The sequence below is a fragment of the Manacus candei genome, unplaced genomic scaffold (genome assembly GCF_025592945.1).
Source record: "Manacus candei isolate 608988 ecotype Guabito, Panama unplaced genomic scaffold, ASM2559294v1 h1tg000045l, whole genome shotgun sequence".
NCBI classification, from domain to species: Eukaryota; Metazoa; Chordata; class Aves; order Passeriformes; family Pipridae; genus Manacus; species Manacus candei.
The window spans coordinates 9,344,094-9,366,808 of NW_026138093.1; the positions used below are offsets into that span (position 1 = coordinate 9,344,094).

General features: G+C 53.2%; 1 protein-coding gene across 1 annotated transcript in view; it reads right to left on the reverse strand.

Moving 5' to 3' along the window:
* The window catches only part of LOC127474822 (zinc finger protein 11-like), a 705,018-nt gene that overhangs the window by 223,899 nt on the left and 458,404 nt on the right, over nucleotides 1–22,715 (reverse strand). The window contains exon 6 of the mRNA XM_051796126.1: nucleotides 2,332–3,138. Coding sequence (XP_051652086.1) covers nucleotides 2,332–3,138 — 807 coding nt within the window. The remainder of the gene's footprint in view (nucleotides 1–2,331; nucleotides 3,139–22,715) is intronic.

A 22,715-nucleotide genomic window follows, 5' to 3' on the forward strand; every position in this document is an offset into this window, starting at 1 on the left:
CCTCAGCAGACATGTTTTCCAGAGCCTTCCCCAGCTCCGTTCCCTTCTCTGGACACGCTCCAGCCCCTCAAGGGCCTTTTGGCACTGAGGGGCCAGAACTGGACACAGCACTCCAGGTGGGGCCTCCCCAGTGCCCAGCACAGAGGGGCAATCAGTTCTCTGCTCCTGCTGGCCACACTCTTCTCCACAAAGGCCACGATGCCCTTGGCCTTCTTGCCCCCCTGGGCACACTCTGCCTCATATCCAGCCCCTGTCAAGCAGCACCCCCAAGTCCCTTCCTGCTGAGCAGCTCTCCAGCCCCTCTGCCCCCAGCCTGGAGCATTCCAGGGGGTTGTTGGGACCCAAGGGCAGGCCCTGACACTTGGCCTTATTGATCCAGCCTGTCCAGATCCCAGAGCATGTTCCAGCAAGGACATGGTGGAACCTCATGGAACCAAGGACCATTGTGACCGTGCAGGGCCTTCTGGAGCCAAAGGAGCCCTGGCACACTGTGGAATCTTATGGAATAAAGGCAGCAGTGTCATCCTGGGAAAACTCCTGGAATTCAGGGCCCATTGTGACACTGCAGGTTCCCACGGAACAAAAGGAACCCTGGGACGCTGCAGAAACTCCTGGAACCAAGGGACCATTGGGACACTGAGGGGGATGATGGAATCAGGAGTCCATTGGGACAGTCCAGGGCCTCATGAAATCAAAGGAATTCTGGGACACTGTCCAACCTCCTGGAATCAAGGGTTCCTGCTGACATGTGTGTCCTCCTGGAACCAAGGGAGCCCTGAGATATTTCTGAACCTCCCAGAATCCAGGGGCCACTGGGACCCTGCAGAACCTCCTGCATTCAAGTGCTCCTTGTGAAACTGCAGGCTCTGCTGGAACCCAAGGATTCCTGGAACACTGCAGAGCTCACGGAACCAAGGGGCCACTGTCCCACTGCAGCTCCTTCTGAAGCACAGGGGACCCTGGGACAATGGGAAATCTCTGAGAATCCAAAGGGCATTTTGGGACTGCAGGGCCTCATGGAACTAAAGGAACCATTGGAGACTGTGGAAGCTCATGGAATCCAGGGGCCATTGGGACATGTGGGGCCTCCTGGAACCAAAAGAACCCTGAGAATTTTTGTGGGAACAAGTTAAGGCAGCAGCAGCTGCATTCAGCTAATCAGGATCCAAAAGGAGTGTTTTGGCCTTGACTGGTGTTTTCCATCCAGAGAGTGCTGTTTGCCAAAGTGGAAATGCTCTTTAACCAGCCTGCATGACCAGCCTGTGTTTTTCTCTGGTGGCTGAACACAGCCAGCACATGAGGGGAGGGGAATGTGTGGGATCAGGGCACTGCTTTGGGGCCATGCTGGGAATTCCGGTGGACTAAAAGACAAAGCCCAGGCGCTGTTTCCAAAGGAACCCCAATGAAAGGGGGACACTGGAAAGATGGGCGGACAAGTCCTGAAATGGAACTCTGTGTGTGCAGCCTCATTTTCTCCTTCAGCAGCCATAGGAGAGGGGGCAAAAAGTGGGGGTTGGGAGCCCAAAACTGTTTTGGAGGGAAACTGGGGATTGAGGGGACAATGGGAAAGTGGGAGGAACAGGGAGAAGGGTGGAAAAGAGAGGATAGTCTGGTAGGTCTGGCAGTCCCATGGGGGTCTTTGGGCACAGGGGGCTGTGAAAGGGGGGGGGTGAACCTTGAGCTTCCAACTTACTGTGGGGTGCTGGGGGCTGCTGGATCCAATCTCAGCCTTGGATTATGCCAACAGTTTAATTTAGAGGAATTACAGAGGTGTGACTGAAACACTTAGGTCACCCAGCTTTTAATGATGGCAAATCAAATCTATTGATACAAATGAGTTATTTAGGGTTACAAATGACCAGACAAAAGATCTTCATCAGGATTATTTACTGCACAATAGAAACACTAAAACTACCAGTAGTGAAGGACTATTGCTTTACATATGACAGTGGTTGACACTAAAGCAATTCTACTCAAGGTGGCACAAAAGCAATAATTCCTAATTAGAGATGGATGGAACTCCCTCAGACCAATGCTCGGGGGGAGATCTCTGCTCTCAACCTCCAGCAGTGACCTTAGGGGGTCCCCAGCCAAGGCAGGAATCTCCACACTCCCCCCAAGAAGGGTTCTGTTGGAAGAAGCTGCCCCTGGGAAAGGGGACTGGCCCTTTCTCGTCAAAAGGGACAGACTGACAGTCACTGGACTCAGAGGTTGCCTCACCATCAGGGGCTTCATTCACGTTGGAAGCAGCAGCCAAAATTCTTCCTGCACTCGAGGCACTGGTAGGGCTTCCCTTACTGGTGGGTCCGTTGGTGTCTGGTCAAGCCAGACCTGTTGGTGAAACTCTTCCCACACTCCCCACACTTGTAGGGTTTCTCCCCGGTGTGGATGCGCCGGTGCCTGACGAGGGTGGAGTTCTGGTTGAAGCCCTTCCCGCAGTCGGTGCAGCGGAAGGGCCTCTCATCCGTGTGCGTCCGCTGGTGCACGAGGAGATGTGAGCTGCACTGAAACCTCTTCCCACATTCCCCACACGTGTAGGGCCGTTCCCCAGTGTGGATGCGCTGGTGGGTGATGAGGTTGGAGCTGTTCCTAAAGCTCTTCCCACATTCCTCACAGAGGTAGGGACATTCCCCAGTGTGGATGTGCTGGTGTTGGATCAGGCTGGAGCTTTTCGTAAAGCTCTTCCCACATTCCTCACAGCGGTAGGGACGTTCCCCAGTGTGGATGAGCTGGTGTTGGATCAGGCTGGAGATGCTCTTGAAGTTCTTCCCACATTCCCCACATGTGTAGGGCTGTTCAGCAGTGTGGCTGTGCTGGTGGCTGAGGAGGCTGGAGTTGTACCTGAAGCTCTTCCCACATTCCCCACATGTGTAGGGCTGTTCCCCGCTGTGGATGCGCTGGTGGTAGAGGAGGCTGGAGTTGTACCTGAAGCTCTTCCAACATTCTCCACACGTGTAGGGCCGTTCCCCAGTGTGGATGCGCTGGTGGGTGCGGAGGTTGGACCTCTGCCTGAAGCTCTTCCCACATTCCCCACACGTGTAGGGACGTTCCCCAGTGTGGATGTACTGGTGTTCCATCAGGTGGCTGTTGTTCCTGAAACTCTTCCCACATTCCAAGCACCTGAAGGGCTTTTCCCTGCTGGGAGGCTGATCAGGGACCACCAGGTCAGAGCTCTGGTTCAAGCTCCGGCTGCCTTCCCAGCACAGGCTGGCTCTTTCCTCCTCAGAGCACCCTGGGCTGGCTTTGGAGCCCCTCCTGCGGGGGGATCTCCGGCCCTTTTCCTCCCCGCTGCCTTCCTGCGCCGGGGAGCCCTTCAAAACGGCCTCTCCCACCAGGGTCTCACGGGGGGATTTGTCCTCCGGGCTCTCCGTCCTCAGCTCGGGGCCTGGGGCAGGAAGCAAGAAGGACAGGCAGGGGATTTGCCTCCGGCCCACAGGGAAGGCCAAGGACATCCCCCCAACTCCGGCCCCGGCAGGACGGCGGCGCCAGCGGGGTTGTCCTGCAGCCGGGGCCATGCTGGGCTGACAGAGCCAGCACAACACCCACCCAAAGGGACACTGACTTCCTCCTCACCTGCCTGGGGGGCCCAAGGCATCTTCCTCTTCCTCGCAGCCTCCTCCTCCATCCGCCCAAGCTTTGGGAAGGACAAATCCTGATGGGGGGAAAACAAGGGCTGAGCATGTTGGCTTGGGGGTTCCTCCTGCCCAAGTCCATCTCTAGAACTCACCGGGCATCCTGTGACCATAAAAACCTCCAAAACACCAAGACTCATCCCAGAAAAACCCAAATCATCGACATTCAGGCAAAAGCCTATAAGAAATAGTGAGAAGACTCCTGCCCCCCCAAACCGCAAAAAGTTGAGATTCAGCTAAAAAATACTCTAAAATATGAAGATTAGCCCAAAAAAATTCTCCTAAGAGTTCCCCTTCTCTGGTTTCCCCCCTCTAGGGTTCAGAGAGTCTCTCCTGTCTGGGATGCTGGGAGTGTTGGGGGTCCCAAGGCTCCCTTCTCCTCTGATTCTCGCCTTCAGGATGCTGCATTCCCAGAAATTCCCCCTCTCCAGGTTCTCCACTTTGTTGTCCGAGGGTATCCCAGGGGTCCCCACTGTCCAGGCTTCCCCTTCTCTGTGCCCCCCCTCTCCAGGCTCTCAGGGCTCTCGAAGCTCCTCCCTATCTCCAGCCTTCCTCGCTCTCCAGGGATCAAGGCATGGGGACACCGAGGTACCCCCACGGCAACCCCGCTCCCGCTCTCCCCACTCCCCTCAGCCACCCCTCCCACCCCTTTCCCATCAGGCCCCCAAACCCCGGCTCCCCCCAGCTCCCTTTGGGGGTGACCCACCGGCTCTTTTCACTTCTCTCTGTACAAAATTGCTTCCCAATATCCAACACCTCCAGGGACGCTGACTCCACCCCCTCCCTGCCCAGCCCATTCCAAGGCCTGATTACTCTCTCAGCAAAAAATTGCTTCCTAATATCCAACCTAAACCTCCCCTGGCACAGCTCCAGACCCAGCCCTCTTGTCCTACTGCTGCTTCCTGGCAGAACAGCCCCACCCCCACCTGGCTCCAACCTCCTGGCAGGGACTTGCAGACAGTCAGGAGGTCTCCCCTGAGCCTCCTCTTCTCCAGCCTCAACACCCCCAGCTCCCTCAGCCTCTCCTCACACCACTTGTGCTCCACTCCCTTCCCCAGCCTCGCTGCTCTTCTCTGCACCTGCTCCAGCCCCTCCAGGGCCTTCCTCAACTCAGGGCCCAGAGCTGGACACAGCACTCCAGGGGTGGCCTCACCAGCGCTCACTCCAGCCCAACAATCCCTTCCCTGCTCCTGCTGACACACTCTTCCTCACACAGGCCACCAGCCATTGGCCCTCTTGGCCACCTGGCCACACTCTGCCTCCTCTTCAGCTCCCTGTCCATCCCCACTCCCAGCTCCCTTTCTGCCTGCCTGCTCTCCAGACACTCTGGCCCCAGCCCGGGGGGCTGACGGGGCTTCTTGTGGCCAAAGGGCAGGACCCGGCCCTTGGCCTGCTGGAACCTCATCCCCTTGCAATCAGCCCATGGATCCAGCTGGGCCAGGTCCCTCTGCAGAGCCCTCCTGCCTTCCAGCACATCAACACACCCCCAGCTTGGGGTCACCTGCACATTTGCTGATGAAATGCCTGGTTCTGCAGCAGCTGCAGATGCTCAAGGGGCAGCAGGACCAAGTCAGGGGCCTGGGGGGGCTTGGGGGGCTTTGGGGTCTGGGAGGGTCCTGGGGGAGCTGGGGAGGGGCTTTGAGGATTGGGGGTACAAACCAGGAGAGACCAGGACAGACCAGTGCAGACCAGTACAGACCAGTACCTCCTCACTGCTCCCCAGATCTCTCCTGGAGCTGGACCACGTTGTCCTGGGACACCTGAGCCCCCCCAGTGCCCTCCCAGTACAGCCCAGTGCCCCCAGTACAGCCCACTGTGTTCCTGTCCCAGGATGCCAGGTGATCCCTCTTTGAGGGGGGCTATGGGAGATCTGGGGGGATTTGGAGGGGTTGGATGGAGATTTGGGGGCTTTGAGAGGCATTGGTTGCATTTGCGAGAGCTAAAAGGGTCTTGGGGGCACTGGGGGGTCAAAGGTATCTGGAGGGGAGGGGACTAAATGAAAAAAAGGAGGTTGGAGGACATTTAGTGGGGGGTAATGGGGCCTAGAGGGGGAGAGGAGTGGCTTCCCTACGAGCAAGTGAGTCCTGAGACCCCCTTCGTGTCCTCGAGACTCTTTTGGTGTCTCCAACTCCCCCCTTGGCACCCCCAATTTCATTGTCCAAAAATCCCTCACCACTGTCCCCAAACCCCATCCCTGATGTCCCCAACCCTCCATCTCACCCCAGGAACCCCCCGGAACCCTCTGACACCAAAAACGCCCCCCCCACGCTCACAGAAAGGCCAAGGGCATCTGGGGACATGTTGGGGACAGTCAGGGGGCTTTGTGGGGCACTGGGTGATTACTGGGGGACACTGGGACACACTGGGTGGTCACTGAGGGGGTTACTGGGCCATACTGAGGGTAACTGGGAGGTCACTGGGATATACTGGGGGCACTGGGATCCCCTTATCCGGATGTGGTACATCTCCCCCTCTGGATTTTGGGGGGCATCCCTAGGACCCCTCCCCTGGGGGCTGGGGGACCCCTTGAACTCCATTGCTGGGCTTTAGGGGACTCTGTAAAATCCTTTCAAAACCTCTGAAATCCCCCTTCGACCCATCAAAACCTTCTCCAGGTCCCTTCAAATCCCCTCAGAGATCTCATCCCTCCCCAGCACCCCCCAAACCCTCTCAGTGACCCGCAAAACCCACCTGGGACCCCTCAAGCCCATTCAGGGACCCCCAATCCCCCCCACGGGCCCTCCAAACCGTCTGGGACACCTTAAACCCCCCAGAGACCCCAAAACTGCCTCAAGGTCCCCGCAAAGCTTCCCAGGAACCCCAAACCTCCCCAGAGAGCCCCAAAGCCCACCTGGGACACCCCAAATCTTCTCAGAAAACAAAACCCACATCAGAGCCCCCCAAAACCCTTCAGGGACCTTCAACCTCCCCCCCGAGTCCTTTCAGGGACCCCTCAAAACGTCCCCGGGAACCCCCGAACTCCCCCGCTAAACCCCCCCGAGGCCTCCAGCCTTTCCACCCACACCCACGCTCCCCGCAGCCCCCGAGGGGATCCCCAGACCCCGCTCTCGCCGCCCCCCCGCCAACTCACCCAGCGAAGTGCAGCGGCCGCAGGCGAGTCCTCCTCACTCCCGACCACGAGGCCAAAATGGCGCTCGCTCCGCGCGCCCTCCGCCTTTACAGACCCGCCCCGCAGCCAATCAGCGCGCGGCCACGGCCCCTGCCCGCCCCCCGCCTGCGCGGGGCATTGTGGGAGTTGTAGTCCCTGCGGCGGGGGAGGATCGGACTTGTTGGGTTTTAGTTTTTCTGTCTTTTTTATTTTCTCTTTTTCCTTTCTTTCGTTTCTTTCTTTTTTCTTTTTTTCCTCTTTTTATTCTCTTTTTTCTCTCTCTTTTTTCTTTTTTTCTCTTTTTTATTTGTTCTTTCTTTTTTTTCTCATTTTTTCCTGTTTTTTCTTCCTTTTTTTCTCTTTTTTTTCTCCTTTTCCTCTTTTTTCTCCCTTTTTTTTAAATTTTCTTTTTTCTTATTTTTCCCTTTTCCATTTTTTTATAGTTTTCTATCAGTTGTTTTATTTAAGGACGATTTAAACACAGATCAAAACAATCTCCATGTACATATCTTACAAAAACAGATAATCTGCCTTGTTCCAGGTTTGTGAGGATTCTCAAGATCACAAACACTGAGACATCAAGGGTGGAAGTGAAGCAACTTTATCCTGTCCCTTGCCACAGCCTCCAATCCACACCCAGCCCTGGATTTCTGCAAAGCCGCTGGGCAGGAGCAGGAGATGGAGCTGGTGCTCGGCGGGAGGGGCAGCAACAACAAACCCGTGTCTTTGGCACAGGGGAAGGAATTTAGTGCTTGAGGGGTTACATTCCACAGGCTCCCCTGGGGATCAGCTCATGCTCGGACAGTGAGAACAGCAAGAACATTCCTAATAAAAATGCCAGAGGGAAGGGAGCGGAGGGGGAGCAGGGGCAGGAAAAGGAAGCAGAGCGATGGAAGATGGGCTGGGGCGGTTGGGGCTGGGGGAAGGCAGGCTGGACAATGCCTTGTTTGGTCCAGCAGCTGGACCAGCTCCAGGGCAGGTGTCGGGGCAGCCTCTGCCACAGGGACATGGACAAACAGACCCTACAAAAGCTCTCAGAGGGGTTGGGGGCTCTGGGCGGGGCTGCGCTCTCGCCTCAAGCCAGGATATCCCAGGGCAGGGGAACAGCAATTCCTGTCAGCTCCCAGCAAAGATTATTGGGGTTTGCACTGGGGAAATATTGACGCTCCAGCTTCCTCTTCTCTTTTTAGAACTTTGAGCTTGCAGTCGGGTAGAAGGGCTGGTGGGGGAGTGGGAAGAGACCCACTGAGGGACACATCTCATCCCTCAGTTAGATGGAGCTAAACCCCTGATCTTGCTTAGGAAGAGCTGCTGATGCTCAGTTGTCTTCTTTCCCTTCTGCTTTAGTGGGATATTACATTTCCCTGCAGTATTGGTGATGGAATGGTTTGTCAGCTGGAATGGTTTGGTTCTCACAGAAAGTATAAATGCATTTTAAGGAAGGTATTTTTACATAGGTGAGGCCTCCAAAAAAAACAAAAAAAAACCCCAAAAGTAATATAAGTGCAGAATAAAGTGAACTTTGGGGTTTTCTTTTTAATTCTTGGGTAGAAAAGCCATCCCAGTTAGGGACAGCAATTTATTGCATTGCTGAAAAAAAACAAACTAAAAAAAGGAATCTGAATTTGTTCCTATTCAGATTTGCTTTTGATCATAAGAATCCTTCTAGTGAAAAGGGCTAATTTACTCTTTCTAGAGGAATATTTTAAGTGTGATTATCACAATATCACAGCTGCTGAAAAGGTCTAAAATAGGACATTGACCTTGAACGTGTTCCTGCGTTTAGGATGTGGTGCTTAACATTCAAGAAACAATAGAACTGCAACTCATTTATTAAGGTATCATCTCAAAATGTTCACTCTTGCTCTGTAAAGACATGCCACAAGGACTGTAGAAAGCTTGCAGTATCCCAGGAAGTACATGTGGTATTTTTTCAGTGCAAATATGGATAAGATCTTCAAGATTTCTGCTGGCAATACTCCATAACTAAAGTAAATTTTCCCTTTGGTGCTGCACGAGTTTGTGATTTAATTGTTACTGATATTCCACCAGTCATATTATTAGCTTCACCAAAGGAAAGGGAAATAATCCTGTATTAATTAAACAGAGCAACTGAATTCCCTCAGTCACCTTATCCTTGGCTGTCTGGGACAGTGATGCACTTCAGCTTCCCTAAAGAAACTTCCACTAAAAAGGAGATTGGGGTGATAGTGAGAGATCCATATTGAAGGGTGTGCCTGAATTATCTTTAGGGAGGAGACCTTTTTTGGTGGGTGACAGGCAATGTGCCTGTGGCTCCCTTTTTCTTTCTGGGTTCTTTTTCCCTTTCTTTTTGTCAGAGGCTTTGGAAAAGGTGTTTTGTCAAGAGAATAATATTCATTTATAGCCATGTGAACGGTTTCTATGCTGTACCAGTGAAGGCAGTCACCTAAATACCCATACCCATGCCTTTGAAAATAAAACAAGGAGAAAATATGGAGTATTTGTTTGAGACCAGATAAACTGAATGTAGTTCAGTAACATGGTAAGGCAATTGCTGTTATTGCACAGAGACATTTCTTTCTATGCTGGAACTGAGGGGAGCAGCCAAATCTAAAAGCCTTGCTCTGTGTGTTTGTGAACACACTGTGGGTAAGTTCAAAGGAGCATTCAGAGATTGTGTTGTGTGAGCCTTTTTCCCTAAGATCAAAACAAGGAGTAATTATTGCTAAATCCAGCAGATGGCTTTTTCTCTTTATTCCCAATCACTGATTAAAGAAACATAACTCAGAAGTGATCTCACTCTGTGCTCTAGTGACATTAACATTAGAACAAGATTGTCACTGTCTGCTGGTCTCTTGTGCTCCTCACTGGAAGGCACTTGGTGCACCCCTGGATATCCTGTTAATGAGGTAAAAACTAACCCTTCTAAAGTTCCAGATTTTCCTCACCTGTTTGGACACAGTTGGACAAACTGGACCAAGTTATTACTTGAAAGCCACCTTCTGGATTTAGCATTAATTATTCTTTGTTTTGATCTTAGGGAAAAAAGCTCACACAACACAATCTCTGGGGACCCAACAGAGAAAACCTCCCCAGGGTCTTGTTAGAGCACAAACCTGCAAACAGGGATGACAGGTCAGAGAATCACAGAATCATCAAGGTTGGAAGAGACCTTCCAGATCTTCTAGTCCAACTGTCAACCCAGCACCACCAGAATCACCCCTAAACTCCATCCCAAAGCGCTACATCCAGATGCCACCTGAATGCTTCCAGAGACTCCACCACCTCCCTGGGCTGCTTGTTCCAATGCCTGAGCACTCTCTCAGTGGAAAAAGGGTTTTTGAATATCTAATATGAACCTTGCCCAAAGCAATTTGAGGCCGTTTCCTCTCTTCCTGTCACTAAAGGCTTTGCAGAAGAGACCAACCCCCACCCCACTAAAACCTCCTTTCAGGTCGTTGCAGAGAGTCCCCCCACCCACCCCCAATTCCCTTCCTACTGAGCAGTTCTCCAGCCCCTCTGCCCCCAGTCTGGAGCGTTCCAGGGGGTTGTTGGGACCCAAGGGCAGGCCCTGACACTTGGCCTTATTGATCCAGCCTGTCCAGATCCCTCTGCAGAGCTGAAGTCAGACCACCAGCAGTCCAAGGTTTCAGTTCTGCTGTCCCCTCCTTCCTTCATTCAGAAAGGAAAATCCCATCATTTTGGGGTCTCTGTGCCCGTTGGCTCCGACCACCATGTCCCCCACCAGTCACAGAATCATGGAATGGTTTGGGTGGGAAGGGACCTTAAAGAGCATCTCAGTCCAACCCCCTGCCATGGGCAGGGACACCTTCCACTACACTCAGAACTCAGAGCCCCATCCAACCTGGCCGTGAACACTTCCAGGGATGGGGCAGACAGAACTTCTCTGAGCAACCTGTGCCAGGATCTCACTACCATCACAGTCCAGAAATTCCTCTTAATATCACATCTAACCCTTCCCTTTCTCAGTGTGAAGCCATTCCCCTTGTCCTGTCACTCCAGGCCCTTGTCCAAAGTCTCTCTCCATCTTTCTGGTTGGCTCCCTTCAGGCACTGCAAGGCCACAATTAGGTCACCCCAAAGCCTTCTCTTCTCCAGTCTGAACAATCCCAGTTCTCTCAGCATTTCCTCACAGCAGAGCTGCTCCATCCCTCTGATCCCTTTGATGGTCCCCTCTGGACTCACTCCATCAGGTCCATGTCCTTCCTGTGCTGGAGCCCAGAGCTGGAGGCAGCTCTGCAGGGTGACAACATTACAGCCCTGTGTGTTCCAGCAAGGACATTGTGGAACCTCCTGGAGTAAAGGGGCCATTGTGAAACTGTAGGGCCTTCTGGAGCCAAAGGAACCCTGGGACACTGTGGAACCTCATGGAACCAAGGGTTCATTGTGCCATGAAGGGCCTCTTGGAACTAAGGGAGCCCTGAGACATTTGGGACCTCATAGAATCAAGGGGCCATTGTGACACTGAGGAACCTCAGGGATTCATGGGACCAAAGGAACCGTGGGACAGTGTGGAACCACATGGAATTACTAGGCCACTGTGACACTGCAGGGCCTCACGGAATCAAAGGAACCCTGAGACTTTTCAGAACCTCATGGAATCAAGGGGCCACTGTGACACTGCAGAGCATCATGGAAACAAAAGGACCCCGGGACACTGTGGACCTCAAGAAATCAAGGGCCCATATTGTCACTGTGGAACCTCATGGGATCAAGGGGCCATTGTCACACTGCAGGGTCCCCTGGAAGCAAAGGAATCCTTGTGACATTGTGGAACCTCATGGAACAAACCTGCCATTTTGACCCTACAGGGCTCATGGAACCAAAGGATTCTTGGGACTCTGTGGAATCTCATGGAACCAAAGGGCCACTGTGACATGTGGGGCCTCCTAGAACCAAAGGAGTCCTGAGACATTTTACAAACCCATGGAATCAAGGGTCCATTATCACACTGCAGAGTCTTATGAAGCCAAATGGACCCTGAGACTCTGTGGAACCTCATGGAATCCAGTGGCCATTCCCACACTGTAAAACCTCATGGATACTCTCAGGTTCCCATTATTAAAAGACACCTCTGCCCAAATTCAGCTGCAAAGGAGACCATGGGCCAAAGTCAGCAGTCCAGGTTTGATTTAACAGTAAATAGGAGGGAGAGAAAGAGAAAGAAATGGAAAGAGAGGGAAGAAGGGGGTGGTGGGAAGCCAGTGAGAGAGAGACAGAGATGAAGTAAATGTATCACACCATGGAGATCCCTGAGGCTCCTGCCAGTCCTCCTTCCCCCTGCTCTGCTCGGTGGAGGGTCCCCAAGTTGTGCTTCTGGGCTATCACTTTTATACAGCCCAAGCCCAGGGTATTCAGGGGGGTAGATGCTGTACCCACAGCTTGGGCTGGCACATCTACAAGGACTTGCTTCCTTTCCCACAGTTTGCCATGGTGGGAGTTTCACCCTGTGTGCTTCCAGTCTGCAGGTGGGAATCTTTGTCTGGATGGGTTCCCCAGACCTGCCTTACCAGCCCTGGCTTCCTGTTGGGGCTCTCTGCTCTTTCCCACACTCTGCACAGTGCAATTCTGTCCTATGGGCTACTTCCAAACCTTCACCTCCCTTTAGGCCTTGGAATTAAAGGCCTTCCTGTTTGCCACCAGTGCTTATGTGTTGTGGTGCCTTATGGGATTTTCCTGCTTTGACAGTGTTTTGAGACAGTTCATTGTGCCCTTCAAGTCCTTCCATGTGCACACACACACACCACTCTCACCAGTGTCTGGCCCTCCAAAGAACACAAGACCTGATGATTTGTAGCTCCCACTCCAGTGGTTGGCACTTGGACCTCCCTCCATACCCAGAGCTCAGAGCTCCCTTGTGCCGGAAAGTTTAAAGAGATTGTGCCTCATTCTGCCAAGACAACCCTGGGAAAAAGGTGTCCCTCTGTGTTTCCTGGGATAAGAGCACTCTATTGTCATCTTCCAAAACCTTGGAGAGGTCCCAGAGATCTCCCAGGAAGGAATTTGGGGCCTCAAGCACATGACCCGTATATAGAGGCTGAGGACTCAGGGGTCAGGGGTGTGAAGATTGAGGACAGTAGAGGAGTAGCCTGAGAGGTCTGGAAGGGAGGTGTCAGAGCTGGTGGAGCTTTTGTTCCTGTCAGAAAACAGCCTAAGAAAGAACTAGTGCCACCAAGGGCAGCTGGGGTGGCCTAGACTGGTGACAAGAAGTCACAAATTTCCCTCTGAGGTCAGTGTTGTGGTGCAATATGTCACAAAAGATTCTGGATGAGCCCAAGGCTTTGCGTGTGCAGGAAGAGCCAGGGAGGACGCAGAGATGTCAGTGCAGGAAGGTGCCAGCCAGGTGGGGCAGCCGGGGGGATGACGACAGCCTGCAGGGAAAGGGGCAGGGCATGGACACCGTAGGACAGCCTGGGCTGGAGAGGAGACAGGCATGGGGAGAAGCTGAAAGGCCCTGACACAGCCACCTTCTGCAGGCCTTTGGCCAGGGCTGCTGTCTGTGCCCCTGATGCCAGGAGGAGGGGAGTGGCCCTTGCAGCCCTGGGGCCTCATGGACTCCTTGTCCCTGCTCAGCAGCCTGGCAGGTGCCACCCCATGGGCCTGCCCTTGGCATTGCACATCCCACATCCCAGTGCCCCAGGAAGAGCCCTGAGGAATGAGGCAGGGACAGCATCTGCCTTCCCAGGGGCTGAGGGTCAGGGCTTGGTCCTCTGGATTAAGGAAACAAGTCAAGGTTTATTCAGCATCAGAACCACCTTCCCCTTGCTTGTCCATCCTTGTCATCACTGTCTGCGGTTTTCTGCTCTAATTCTCAGTTGTGTCCCTCAGTGAGACTCATTAGCACTACAAGAAATTTTGTTTCAATCTCACCTTGACTTCTTGAAAAGTTGTTTGAACTTCCTCTCAGGGACTGAGCCTCATGTAAACAACATCAATCCCCTGAGGGTTATGAAATGCCTGGGGCTGTTGCTGTGCTGCTGAGCTGGGCCGGGCTCCTTGCACACAGGGAGCTCCTGGCAAGCAAGAAGAGCTTCAAAGAGACAGCTCTGCTGGTGAGCAGCTCCTCTGCACAGCCCAGCAGGGCTGAGGGCACTGCCAGGCCAGCTCAGGGACACCAGCAGGGCACAGACAGAGCTTCAAGGGGCTCAGCACTGGCAGGAGGGCTGAGAGCTCCCTGCAGGAGGAATCTTGGCAGGGCTGCACATGGTGAGTCTGTGGCTGCAGGGCAGTGCAGGGGCAGCTCCTGGAGGCATATCCTAAAGCTGGCCCAGTCTCAGCTGATGGGATGAGTGAGCAGGGGCTGTTTTGGGGCACTTTGGAAGAGCTGTGAAGCCAGGGGTGCAGTCAGGAGTGCCCAGGGCTGTGGGGCAGAGCAGGGTCCTGTAGCCCAGGGTGCTGTGCTGGGCAGGGACTCTGCTGCCTGCCAGGGGCAGCTCTCAGCCAGCCTGGGGAGCTGCTGCCAGGGCTGGGGTAGAAGGGCTGTGGGCAAGGACAGTGACTTGGATGGATGAGTCCTTGGCAGCACATGGCCAGAGCTCCTGCTTCTCACAGCACCCTCAGAGAGCACAAACCAGAGAAAAGAAATGCCTTGACTTGGAGGGGATTTCCCTAAAAACTGCACTGGCTTTGCTGAGAGGGGACTGTCTTAATTGTTCTCTGTGCTTTCCTTTTCTGAACAGACCTGTCCTAAAAAAAAGCAAATGCCCAACAGCAGCTCCCTCACCCAGTTCCTCCTCCTGGCATTCTCAGACAGGTGGGAGCTGCAGCTCCTGCACTTCTGGCTCTTCCTGGCCATCTCCCTGGCTGCCCTCCTGGCCAACGGCCTCATCCTCAGCGCCGTAGCCTGTGACCACCACCTGCACACCCCCATGGGCTTCTTCCTGCTCAACCTCTCCCTCACAGACCTGGGCTGTATCTGCACCACTGTCCCCAAAGCCATGCACAATTCCCTCTGGGACACCACAACCATCTCCTACACAGGATGTGCTGCACAGGTCTTTCTGCTTGTCTTCTTTCTTGGAACAGAGTTTTCCCTCCTCACCATCATGTACTACGACCGCTACGTTGCCATCTGCAAACCCCTGCACTACGGGACCCTCCTGGGCAGCAGAGCTTGTGCCCACATGGCAGCAGCTGCCTGGGCCACTGGCTTTCTCAATGCTCTGCTGCACACAGCCAGTACATTTTCCCTGCCCCTGTGCCAGGGCAATGCCCTGGGACAGTTCTTCTGTGAACTCCCACACATCCTCAAGCTCTCCTGCTCACACTCAGGCTACCTCAGGGAAATTGGGCTCATTGGGGTTATTGCCTGTTTAATGTTTTGTTGTTTCATTTTCATTGTTTTCTCCTATGTGCAGATCTTCAGGGCTGTGCTGAGGATCCCCTCTCAGCAGGGACGGCACAAAGCCTTTTCCACCTGCCTCCCTCACCTGGCTGTGGTCTCCCTGTTTGTCAGCACTGCCACATTTGCCCACCTGAAGCCCCCCTCCATCTCCTCCCCATCCCTGGACCTGATGGTGTCAGTTCTGTACTTGGTGGTGCCTCCAGCACTGAACCCCTTTATCTACAGCCTCAGGAACCAGGAGCTCAAGGATGCCCTGAGGAAAATGATGACTGGATGTTTTTTTAAGAAGCAATAACCTGCCTCTTTTCTGCTGCAGAACATTCATTGTGTAACACATTTTGGGCCCAGCCTGCCTTCTAAAGATTTTCTTAGTGTTTGGGTTGGGCGGTTTCCCTCTGTTCATGTCATTAACACTGAAATTTTATTCTTCATCCCATCAAATTCACTCTCTACCTCTTTTTTTTCACCCACAAAATATAGAAATCAGAAATCATGTTTTGTGTGCACTGAAACAAAATAAAAGTTTGTGCAGCAAGGTATTTGTCAAACATCCCCCCTGTGTTACTTTGTACATGAGGAATCACAATCTCTGAGTGTAAGAAAGGACACAAACACTTTTTTCCAGATTCTTCCTCCAAGACCACCCCTGAAGCTGGAGGGCATTTCCATGTTTGCAGATGTGGAGGGGAAAAGAGTCTCAGCACTGCCAGGGAGCACCAGAACTGGGTCTGTTCAGAGCTGCTCTCTTTGCACTCCCACCCTCTCCTTTCCTGTCCGTGCCAAGGCCTGAGTGCTCTGGCAGCTCAGTCACTGTCCTGCTGTGGGTCAGGCCTGTGAGCACAGGCAGGGACAGGCCCTGGGCACTGCTGGGACAGGGCTGGGCTCCACAACAGCAGTTCCAGCAGCAAAGGGGTTCCCCTCCAGGCACTTCCTGAGGGCTGAGGTCTTTTCCCAACACTGGTATGGAGAAGAAGTCCAAGGATTAGACTCTCAAAAGTCTTGTTGCTTTGCTTGTTTGTCCGTGGAGACAGTGCAGTGAGGTCAGGGACCCACTGGGGCTTCAGGGACTGAGGGCTGGTTCAGATGTTGTGTGTTGGTGGCCAATGACCAGTGGAGATGACAAATGATCACCAAGTCACCTGCCTGGGGCTCTGCAGCTTGTGAGGGCTCTGATGGCAGGTGAGGACTTGTCTGTAGGAACTCAGGAAGTGCAGGAGAGCACAGAGGATCTGCAGGGACAGCCCATCCCATCCAGTCAGCAGGGAATGGAACCCTGGAGCAGAATCCTGCCCAGGGTGGAGTCACCCAGAGATCAAGTCCTAAATCTTCCTGTGAACTGGTACAGGAGAGTTCTGCAACCCCAGGGGATGCAGCAGGAACAGAGAAAGGACTCTGGCCAGTGACTTGTCTCACCCACAGTGAACTCCCCTTGTGCCTCCCCAGTTCAGGGGGGGCTGTACCAGAGCTAGGGGTGGGCTTTCCAGGAGGGTGTCCTGAAGAACTCTCCAGCCCACAGGTTGCATGGAGTGGAGCCCTGCCCTGCCCTTTGTGCCATTGGAAACAGCCCATGGTCCTGCCCAGCCTTGTTCTTGGCTACTGAGCCTTCCAGGACTATGGCAGAGGGTGGAGAGGAGTGATCCCCATCCTACTGGGTCTGCTCCCCACCCTGACCAGCATGGCCAGTGCAGGGTCAGCCCAGGGTGCCACAGCCCCTCCCTGTGCAGAGCAGCACCTCCAGCTCAGGGCCCTGCAGGGATCCCAGGCTGGGATCTGCAACTGGCCAAGGCAGCCTGGACACACTGACCTGGGCAAAGGGATGTCCCTGCAGAAGAGCAAGGCAGCATTTCTGGGCCTGCAGAGAGGAATCCCTGACACAGAGACACCTCTTTCTGCAGCCCCCCTGGGGACAGGCTGCTCTGTCCCTGGGCCAGGACTCTGGGCTGGGCTGGGCAGAGGGGCTGGCACTGAGGGGCACAGTCAGGCTGTGCTGGGTATCTCCTGGAGGTGACACCAGGGCTTCTGCAGTTTCCCTGACCTCCATTTCCTCCTGCCATGCTGAGTGTCCAGCCCCTGAGCTGATGGGGATGCTGAGACTCCTCTCTGTGCCCCAGGAGCTGCTGTGCCCTTCAGAGGGGCAGAGGCTGTGGGGGGAGTGCCCAGAGCTCTGCAGCACCCTGGGCTGGGCACTGCTGTGGGGCCAGACCAGACTGGGCTGCTCCACCAGTTGACCTCTATAATGAAACCACTTCTGATTATCTCCTGAAGAACCATGAGAATATGTGTTGTGTCCTGAGCACTAGACTGGACCCTTGGGATAATAGAAAAGGTTTTGTTGTCCGGGATATTGAGAAGGTTGGGCAGTGTCACTGGGAGACCTCTTCCAAACCCTTGGAAAGGCCAGAGCCATCCCAGAGCTTCCTGGGGCCTTGGCAAAGGCAGACATGGAACCAGTCTGCAAACAGGGCAGCAAGGAGGGTTGGGAGAGTTCCAGACTGCTCAGGCTCTGCAGGGAAGGGGATAGGGCAAGTCCTCCTGCAGCATGGGAAGGACAAGGCAGGGATTGCAGAACCCTTGTGGGAGGGAAAAGAAGGCAATGTTGTATGCCCAGACTTCAGCAAGGCCCTTGACATGGTCTCCTGTGGTCTCCTTATGGCCAGACTGGTGACAGCTGGACTGGACAAGTGAAACATGTGGTGGGGGGGAAGTTGAATGACTGATGAGGGTCAAAACTCATGGGACAAATTCCTCTTGGCAGCAATTCCCAGGTGACATCCATCAGGGACCAGCCCTTGACCATTCCTATGGAACATCTTTATTATGTCTCTGGGTGATGGGATGAAATGCACTTTCCACTCCTTTGTGGATGATGCCAAGTTGCAGCGAGTCTGTGAGAAACCTCGTCCAGTTAATGGTGACTTGGACAAAAAATGTGGTCAAGATGAGTGAGTTGGATAAACTTGTCTTGCCATCAAGTGCCCAGCAAGGCCCAAGACAATGAAGAAAAAACTCATGGGTCAGAGGAAAGGAAAATCAAAAGGAGGGAAAAAGACCAAACACAACCAAACCAAACCCAAACAAACACAGAATGACAGAATGTGCTGAGCTGGAAGGGACCCACAAGGATCACCCAGTCCAACCCAACTCTTCCATTGCCATCTGTCCCCACTCCAGCAGGCTCTGGAGCAAAGCACGGTTGAGGTCCAGCCCAGCTCTGCTCTGACAGAAAGAACCTGCAGTCGGGGAGAGGAAGAGGACAAAGTCTTGTTTAACCAGCCTGAGGAATAATGGGATCAATGACCTCCTGTATTCCTGGGCACTTGAATGACCCTGTGGATCAGGTTTGGTAGCAGGGAGGGGGCTTCAGGTTTCCCTTAGGGAAGAGGAGATCAGGAGTTGACTCTGTGTCAGAGAGAGCCAGTTTCAGGTGGCTCCAAAATGGACCAGCCAGTGCCCAAAGCTGAGCCAAAAAGCAATTCCAGAGGCACCTCTGTGATAACCCTTTGGAGAAAGGATAAAATCCAGGGTGCTGGGACCCAGAGAGGAGTGAGAGAAACGTGGGAGAAACAACCCTACAGGCACCAAGGGGAGTGGAGAAGAAGAAGGAGTGAGAGAGCCTTGGTGGGCACCTGGCAGCCAAAAGCCAACCCCCACCCCTGAGAGCCACAGCTCAGCCCAGCACAAAAGATCCTTTAGGTCTGGAGGTTCTTTGCAGCAGCTTTTTAGCAGAGCTGCCAGCTGGGCCATCAAAGGGGATGCTCAACTGGGTCTGAAACCTGTGGGATCCTTGTCAGCCTTGGCTCTGTAGAATAAGAAAGAACTATAGAATCCTAAATAGTTCGAACAGGGACACATTCAACTAGATTAGGTTGCTCAGAGCCCTTTCTAAGCTGACCTTGAATGTATCCAAGGCTGGGCCTTCTATGACCTCTCTGGGTGACCTGTGCCAGTGTTTCATCACCTTCAGTGTAAAAAATTTCTTCCTCATATCTAGTTCCAATCTGCTCTTTTTTTGTTGAAAACCATTATCACTTGTCTTATTACAACTAAGTCTGTGCCCATCCTTCTCATAGGTATGATCTCAGGAGCTCCTGACAAGCCTTGACCAAACCAGCTGAGCAATGAAGAGCCCCTGGACTACCAGGGGTTGTGGGAAAGTGTCCCTGGACTGGACCAGCTGCTCCTGGACCGTAAAGGTAAGAACAATCTGGAGTAGAACAGCTGGGGAACACAGGATAATCAGTCATCCCATGAAAGCCTTGGAAAATTTCCTGCCTGAATCATAACCCAAATGGAACAGTTTGGATACAATTCCCAAATACTGTGGAAACTCCAGTCATTCCTGACACCAGGATGGAAATTCAGCAGATAACTAAAGCCAGTCCCCTTGGGAGCCCACAACCAGCAGGGCTGAGGGAGGCCCTGGCAGCTCCCCAGCACCTCCCTCTCAGTGGGACACCTCTGGCAGCCTCTCCCAGCTCGGGAACCCTCCAGTTTGCAACACTCCAAAGACCGGCGCTGATGCCCAGGACAATTCTGATCCCCCTCAACAAACACTCCTCCAGCTGTGACCCTTGTCTGTTGGCAAACACAAAGGGATTTGGGGGAGTGTTTCCCTGACAACAAGGAGAATTTGGGAGAGGGACCTTTCCACATCCAGCTCTTGATGTGTCCACACATCTCTGCCTGGGTGTGGGTGTGAATTGACTGTGGTGTGAATGTTGTTATTGTGAATCTCTAATTCAGTCACTGTTAAAATTGTAGCAAATGCTGTTGAATCACTTGATAACTGTTAAAAGGGTCAATAATTAAATGCCAGTAATCTCTTTTGCCCCGTTATGTTTGTGTCCAAATCCTTTGCCTCCTGACCATCTTACATCCCAAGGCTCTGTGTAAATGATTCTCTTCCATCAAAAAAAATATGTTTTTCATGACTTCCACTTTAAAATTTTCCTCCTTAGCTAAACTACAGATCCTCTTAGCTAAACTACATAACAACTCTAATTAGTTGTTGATATCTTGAAGATTTGAAGACAATTAAAGAAAGAAAAATTGGTCAATGATTAAGTGCTTCAAAACTCTTTTGCCCCCTTATCTTTGGATCCAAATCCTTTGCACCCTGACCCTCTTGCATCCCAAGGCTCTGTGTAAATCATTCCCTTTCATAAAAATATATATATTTTTCACGACTTCCACTTTAAAATCTTCCTCCTTATCTAAAGTACAAAACAACTCCAATTTGTTGTTGACGTCTTGAAGACAATTAAAGAAAGAAAAATAATTTGTTTTTCAGTGTTTTAATGGATCCTACAGTGTGTTTGGAGTTGCATCAGCTGTCAGTCCAAGATGGGCCCTGTCAGAACTGGTGAGGCTGGGGGGTGAGGAGCAAGGTCGATCATCCAGGGTCGGTGTGGATCTCCTGAGGAGACACTCAGCATCAAGATCACTTGGAGAACACCTCTATCACCTCTCCTCCGAACTAAAAAAAAACCATAAATGAATTAAAACAAAAAAAGGACAAACTGCAAAGACTTGTTTTGAAATTTCCTTGAAGACAATTAAAGGAAGACAAAGAGATCCTGAGGGATTTCTGGAATTTAATGAGCCCCACAGTGTGTTTGCAGTCCAGCCCATGATCCTGAGGTACTGAGAGAAGATTGAAGCAGCTGCTGAAGAAGTCAGAAGCCAAAGTGCAAGTGCCTTGAAGCATTGCTGGGCCCCACTGAGGGCAGGCACTGCCAAAGCCTCCCCAGGGACTCCTTGGAGCAGCTCCTTGGAGGCCAGGAGTGCAGGCAGACAAAGGCTCTGGGCAGGCCCCTGCAATGCTGAGCAAAGCCTGCCTTGGTTTTGTGGAGCACAAAGGCCAAGGCCTGAGCCCCAGGCCCTGGCCCAGCAGATCCTGTCCCTCCCGGCTGGCTCAGGGCTGTTTGGGGGGCACTGGGATGGCAGGGGGAGGAACAACAAAGGCCCAAAACTGGGCAACCCCTGCCAGGCTCCTGAGGGAGGGGCGAGGCAGAAACCAAGGGCAGAACCTGCCAGGCAAGTTGCTTGTGGTGGCCTGAGTGGCAGAGGCAGCTGCCAGAGGCAAGGGGACAAAGGCCTGGGTGCCTTTGGGCCTTGCAGCCCTGCCAGAGCCCTTGGCCATCTCTCCTGCAGGCTGTCCTGCCCTGGCCCTGCTGCTGCTCTGGCCTTGCAGGCTGCACACACCCCTCCTGCTTTCCCACCCCCTCCCAGCAGCATTTCTAGACCCTCCCTGATGGCTCTGCACCAGCTCTGCCTGTTGCCATGTGCACTTGGCCTTCTGAACTTGGATCCTGAGCCCCTGTGCCACAGGACATCCCTGCCAGAGCCCAGGCCCTTCTCCTGGGGGTCACTGCAGAGCTGAGCAGATCCAGGTCACCTCCCATTCCTCTGCCAACCCCCTGGGCCTGCTCTGGGCCCTGCAGGTCCTTGCCCTGCTCCCAAGGGCTGTGGGGGTGCTGAATGGTCAGGGCTTGGGGTTTAGAGCTCAGGGTGGGGATTAGGCAGAACTTTGGGAGGTTTGTCTTTCTGCTGGCAGTGTCTGGTTCATGATTAGGGGAAGAGCTTGTTGAGCTGGGTCAGGATTAAAGCTTGGCTTTTCATATTGGTAATACAGGTTTGGGATTGGGGTGGGCACTGGAGTAAAAATAAGAGTCTGGAGTTCTGGGGTTGGATTTTTTCTGGCTTGGAATTAGAGCAGTGGATTCCTTTCCATGGGAGGGGTAGCACTTTTAGGTAGTGTTGGGGCTTGAGGTTACAAAGAGAGTAAAGGCCTACCAGGAGTGCACAGTCAGTGTTTCAGCACCCTCAGCATTACCTGAACCTGGTTTTACCTCATCAAAATCCTTCCTCTCTGTTGGTCAAGCCCATTTTTCCTTCCCCAGATTTCCTTCCCTTTTGTCCCAGTTCCTCCAGACCTCCTCAGAACTTTCATCAGGATGGGCTCAGCTTTGTGATAACACGGTGCAACCTCATGGAATCAAGGAGCCACTGTGAAACTGCAGAACCTCATGGAATTATGGGGCCATTGTGACATTAGGAAAACCATTGGAATCAAGAGGCCACTGGGATGTTCCAGGGCCCCATGGAGTCAAAGGAACCCAGGGACAGTGGGCAACCTCCTGAAATAAATGGGCCATTGTGACACTGCAGAAACCCATGGAATCAGGAGGCCATTGTGGCACTGCAGGGCCTCTTGGAAACAAAGAAACCCTGGGCCATAGTGGAATTTCATGGAATCAAGAGGCCATTGTGACACTGAGGAACCTCATGGACTCAAGGGGCCACTGTGACACTGCAGGGCCTCCTGGAACCAAAGGAACCCTGAGACATCTCAGACCCTCCTGGAACCGAGGGGCCACTGTGCCTGCCCAGAACTCCATGGAATCAAGCAGAGCCGCTGCCTCCCCCCCGCTGCCGCAGGGACCGGAGTCGCCGGCTCTGCCCCGCTTGGACACCTCTGGAGTCAGCGTGTTCTTGGGCAGCACAACTGATCTCAGACCAGAGAGTTTCCCAGAGTTTGCTCTGCCCCCTCTTTTCCCCAGGGACAGGGCAGCCTCTTTCCATGGCCCCTCTGCTCACACAGGGTGTCCTGCTCTTCTCCTGGCACA